This window comes from Spinacia oleracea, chromosome 5 (assembly GCF_020520425.1).
Source record: "Spinacia oleracea cultivar Varoflay chromosome 5, BTI_SOV_V1, whole genome shotgun sequence".
NCBI classification, from domain to species: Eukaryota; Viridiplantae; Streptophyta; class Magnoliopsida; order Caryophyllales; family Amaranthaceae; genus Spinacia; species Spinacia oleracea.
The window spans coordinates 92,495,750-92,500,785 of record NC_079491.1 but is presented as its reverse complement, the minus strand read 5'-3'; the positions used below and the strand labels follow the sequence as shown (position 1 = coordinate 92,500,785).

Below are 5,036 nucleotides of genomic sequence, written 5' to 3'. Positions count from 1 at the left end.
CAAATTGCCCCCTCGAGACCATGTCACAGACACGACTTGAAGTATTTAAGTGTGACGGGGTCTCGAACCATTTGAGTTTGACTTAACAGTCAGAAAGTGGTTAGTTGGCGAAAAACAACTGAACCCTTCTTTTTAATGTTTGCTAGTCATCATGGACTAACATTGACTTTGATGAGTAGCATAGTAATTACGAAGAGACTTCCATAAGTTACCAAAGTATCAAACCACCGTCTAATATCGAGCTTTACGAAGAGACTTTTTTTTTGTAAAGGATCAGTCATCAGTGTTGTATTTGTACTCTATATTTACATTGCTATTGTGCGCCAAAGTCTGGTGTTTAATAGGATTAAACTCATCTTAGCACTTGATCATCGTTGATGTTAAACCGTTGTTTGTAGCCTCTCAATGCAGTACCTTGATGCAGGCAGAACATGAAGTTTAACTCAATTTACTCCTACGTATTCTCCTTTATTTGCAGGACATGAAGTTTTTCTTTTGTGTTTTTTATGATATTGGAGTTGTCCTTGAAACACTACCGAAAGCTCCAGACTGTTGAGGTAATTACTTGTGTTTGCAATTTCTCAGCTTTTATTTTTGCATACTTTTTTTTGAGATATCTTGCAGGCGAAATGCATAACAACGGTACTGTCACGATAGGTCACCAGGTCTTTCCGGATGAACCTATCAGGGATGTTAAGTCACATGGTTTGTCCGGTGAATTTAACTTAGCATCTTTTATGACGGTCCCCTTTTGAGCTTATGAGGAGATAAACGACGATGATACTGTTACGATAGGTCACCAGGCCGTTCCGGATGAACCTATCGGGGATGTTAAGTCACATGGCTTGTTCAGTGAACTTGACATCTTATTTATGACAGTCCTTTCTTGTGTTTGCGAGGAGACAACGACGATGATACTGTCACGATAGGTAACTAGGCCGTTCCGGATGAACCTATCGGGGATGTTAAGTCACATGGCTTGTTTAGTGAACTTGACATCTTATATGACAGTCATTTCTTGTGTTTGCGAGGAGACAACGACGATGATACTGTCACGATAGGTCATCAGGCTGTTTCGGATGAACTTATCGGGGATGTTAAGTCACATGGCTTGTTCAGTGAACTTGACATCTTATATATGACAGTCATTTCTTGTGTTTGCGAGGAGACAACGACGATGATACTGTCACGATAGATCACCAGGCCGTTCCGGATGAACCTATCAGGGATGTTAAGTCACATGAGTGCTTGGTTACTCCTCTTCCTTTGGTGTATGTCGCTTAACTCTTTATTTTGTTTCCGCCTTTTGCCTATGTTATTTTTCATGATTATTGCAAAAGGGTATATTTTTTTATTGCTCGGTTTACCTTGCTCATTGAGCTGAGCATGTTTCGTTTAATTATTTCGCCGTTCACAGTTTAAACTCTTGCGGGCCAGGAGCGTAGTAATGAATAATTATTTTTCCGTTCACATTTTATACTCTTGCGGGCCAGGAGTGTAGCAATGTTTGTGATTTTTTTTTTGGTGTGGGTGCACTTGAATAGTTTTTTTTTTTTTTTTTTTTTTTCCGAGCGAGCAGTTTATCCTCTTACTTAGGAGTTTACAAAGATTTCACTTTTCATGAGTAGTACCGCTTTAGAAATTTGCCGTTGATAGGCCCCACGCGTAGTCCTTCTGCATCAACGATTTTGTACGCCCCATTAGTGTATACCTCTTGCACAACATATGGACCATCCCAATTTGAAGTGAATTTACTTCCAGTCTTACGTGAAGTAATGATAGGTCGTCTCACCGCTAGAACTATGTCACCCATTTGAAAAGAGCGAGATCAAACTTTCTTATTGAATGCGCGTGATAAACCAGCCTGATAGCATTCCGATTTCTGTTGTGCTTGAAGTCTTTTCTCATCAAGTGCCTCTAACTCTGCTAGACGAAGTCTGTCATTTTCATGATTAGTCAACCCTTCTTGAATAGCTACTCGCAATGATGGAATTTGAAGTTCCAAAGGCAAAATAGATTCGACACCATACACCAAAGCATATGGGGTTGACTGTGTTGCTGTTTTATATGACGTCCTGTAAGCCCAAAGAGCTTCCCCTATCTTTTCATGCCAGTCGCGCTTCGATTTTGAAACAACTTTGCTCAACAATTTACAAAGTGTTTTATTGAAGGCTTCCGCTAGGCCGTTTGCAAGAGCGTTGTACATGGACAATTTATGTTGCGTGAATTTAAATTTCTCACAAAGACTTGTCATCAATGCGTTGAAGAATGGCTTTCCATTGTCAGTGATGATCCGTTGAGGTATATCGTACCTGTAAATGATGTGAGTACGAATGAAATCGACGACATTTTCTTTCTTGACCTCGCGGAGAGGGACGGCCTCCGCCCACTTAGAGAAATAATCAGTTGCTGCAAAGATATATGCTTGACCCGCAGACGACTTTGGTGTAATCGGACCAACATCGTCAAGTTCCCATGCTTCAAAAGGCCAAGACGAGACCGTAGGGTGCAAGGGTTCTGGAGGTTGGTGGATGAAATTAGCATGAAACTAACAAGCTTCACATTTCTTCGCGTAGTCCATGCTATCTTACACCATTGTTGGCCAATAATAACCCATTGTTTTAAGGCAATCATACAACTTAGGACCTGATTGATGTGCACCACAAATTCTAGCGTGAGCCTCTTCCATGACTTTCATTGTTTCTTCGTCTCCGATGCATCTCGACCATGATTCATTGAAAGATCGTTGAAACAAAGTTCCATTAAAAAGTATAAATCGAGGGGCTCGACGACGAATCTCCATTCTATGCCTTGGGTCACTAGGCAATTTTTGATGACTTAGATAGTCGATAATTGGTTGACGCCAATCTTCCTGGTCAATTTGATGAACAATGATCATGTCGACTTCCTCAACTTCTTCATCTTCAGTTTCGTCTACGTCAGGCGCAACGACCCAACGGTTGCAAACCGGTACGGACATGGTTTCTTCTTCCCCCAGTGCCAAAGTGGCTGCAAGCGCTGCAAGTGCGTCATCCATTTTGTTGGCACTCCTTAGAACATGATTCAACTTAGCAGTGTCAAGCTTTTCAAGCAATTTTGTTGCATATCTGCGATGAGGAATTAAATCCTCTTTCTTGACTTCATATTCTCCTAAAAGTTGGCTTATCACGAGCTGTGAATCTCCATAAATATCTAAGTCCTTTAGTCCTAGTTCCACGGCCATTTGGAGGCCTAAGATGAGGGCTTGGTATTCGGCCATATTATTTGAGCATAATTGAGTTAACACGAACGAGTAAGCCAGAACATGCTTTTCTGGAGACAAAAAGACAACTCCAGCTCCAGCGCCATCTTGACGAGCAACTCCGTCAAAATACATTTCCCAAGGTGGGAGTACGTCAATGTAGAACACATCCTCCCCATGCAAATCAACAGAAAGCTCCCAGTTAGGTGGCACTGGATGATCTGCAAAGAAATCTGCTATTGCTTGACCTTTCACAGATATTTACGGCACGTACACAATGTCATACTGTTTTATGAGTACAACCCACTTAGCAAGTCGTCCTAAGAGAACTGGTCTTGAAAGGATATACTTGATTGGGTCAGCTTTTGAGATGACACGGACTATATGATCCTGCATGTAATGCTTTAACTTTTGGATGGCAAAAACCAAAGCAAGACAATTATTTTCAATGGGTGAGTAGTTCAATTCAGCACCCACCAACGTCCGACTCAGGTAGTAAAGAGCCGTCTCTTTGCGATCCTATATTTCTTGAGCACACATTGCCCCCAACGAACGCTCTTGTGCAACAATGTAAAGGATAAGAGGCTTTCCTTTGACTGGTGCCCCCAACACTGGTGGAGAAGACAAGTACTTTTTTATGCTTTCAAATGCCCTTCGACACGATTCATCCCAATTAAATGGAGTATCTTTTTTCATGAGATGGCTAAATGGGTGACATCTTCCAGCAAGGTTGGAGATGAACCTTCGAATGTATGCCAAACGGCCTTGAAGGCCATGAAGTTCTTTAAGGTTTCGAGGTTCGGGCATCTCTTGGATTGCCTTAATCTTTGTTTGATCAATTTCGATACCCCTATGCCTGACAACAAAACCTAGAAATTTTCCAGATGTGACTCTGACACGCATTTTAGGGGATTCATTCTTAGTTGACATTTACGTAATCTTTCAAAGACTTTGCGGAGGTCAGACAAATGACTCTCCCTCTTTTTGGACTTGACTACTAAGTCGTCAACGTAGCATTCCACTATCTTGTGCATCATGTCTTCAAAAATTTTCTGCATCGCACGTTGATATGTGGCTCATGCGTTCTTTAATCCAAAGGGCATGACTTTATAGCAAAATATCCCTTTTGGTGTGCGAAACGCTGTGGCTTCTTGATCTTCGGGTGCCATACGGATTTGATTGTAGCCAGCTGTACAATCCATGAAAGACAAGGCTTCGTGACCAGTCGTAGCATCTATCATGATTTTCTGTGACTGGTAGCGGAAAATCGTCTTTCGGACATGCTTCGTTCAAGTCGCGAAAGTCCACACAAACCCGTAGTTGTCCGTTTTTCTTTCTCACAGGGACTACATTTGCTATCCATGTAGGATATTTGACTTCACAAATAAAGTCTGCACCTGTGAGTTTGTTTACCTCAGATTCAATTTCAGGGATCAACTCCGGTCTAAAACGTGTTTGAGATTGTTTCTTTGGACTAACACCCTTTTTAATCGCCAAGCGATGGACGACGATTCTCGGGTCGAGACCGGGCATTTCTTTATAGCTCCACGCAAAGACATCTTTAAATTCTGAGAGTAATTCAGCATACTCATGTTCTTCCTCTTGAGTGAGAAGAGAGCTAATATACACAGGACGTGGTTCTTCAAGAGTTCCAAGGTTTAACTCTCTTAGTTCGTCCACAGTTGTTTGCCCCCCATCCTCAAGTATTTTAGGAGCCACGTCGGTCTCTATTTCATCATCCGAATTCGAGACTTCTTGCGCTGTCACATGATTCGAGGAAACAAACTTTTGGTTG

At 41.8% G+C, this 5,036-nt stretch overlaps 1 protein-coding gene across 1 annotated transcript; it reads right to left on the bottom strand.

Annotated features, from left to right (window-relative positions):
• Nucleotides 1–1,828: 1,828 nt before the first annotated feature.
• On the bottom strand, nucleotides 1,829–4,171 carry LOC130461701 (uncharacterized). Its single transcript, XM_056829872.1, has 3 exons — nucleotides 3,796–4,171; nucleotides 2,614–3,489; nucleotides 1,829–2,517 (listed from the first exon to the last, which is right to left on the bottom strand). Exons 1-3 carry the CDS (start codon nucleotides 4,169–4,171, stop codon nucleotides 1,829–1,831), a joined length of 1,941 nt encoding a protein of 646 aa, XP_056685850.1.
• Nucleotides 4,172–5,036: the final 865 nt, after the last annotated feature.

Bases quoted from the DNA above. Each gene is read 5' to 3' on its own strand.
- LOC130461701 (XM_056829872.1), bottom strand. From the start codon at position 4,171: ATGTCAACTAAGAATGAATCCCCTAAAATGCGTGTCAGAGTCACATCT. The intron at 3,490-3,795 runs GTTCGTTGGGGG...TATCTGTGAAAG, and splicing joins TTACATTGTTGCACAAGAGC to GTCAAGCAATAGCAGATTTC. The intron at 2,518-2,613 runs GTTATTATTGGC...ACCAACCTCCAG, and splicing joins TGATTGCCTTAAAACAATGG to AACCCTTGCACCCTACGGTC.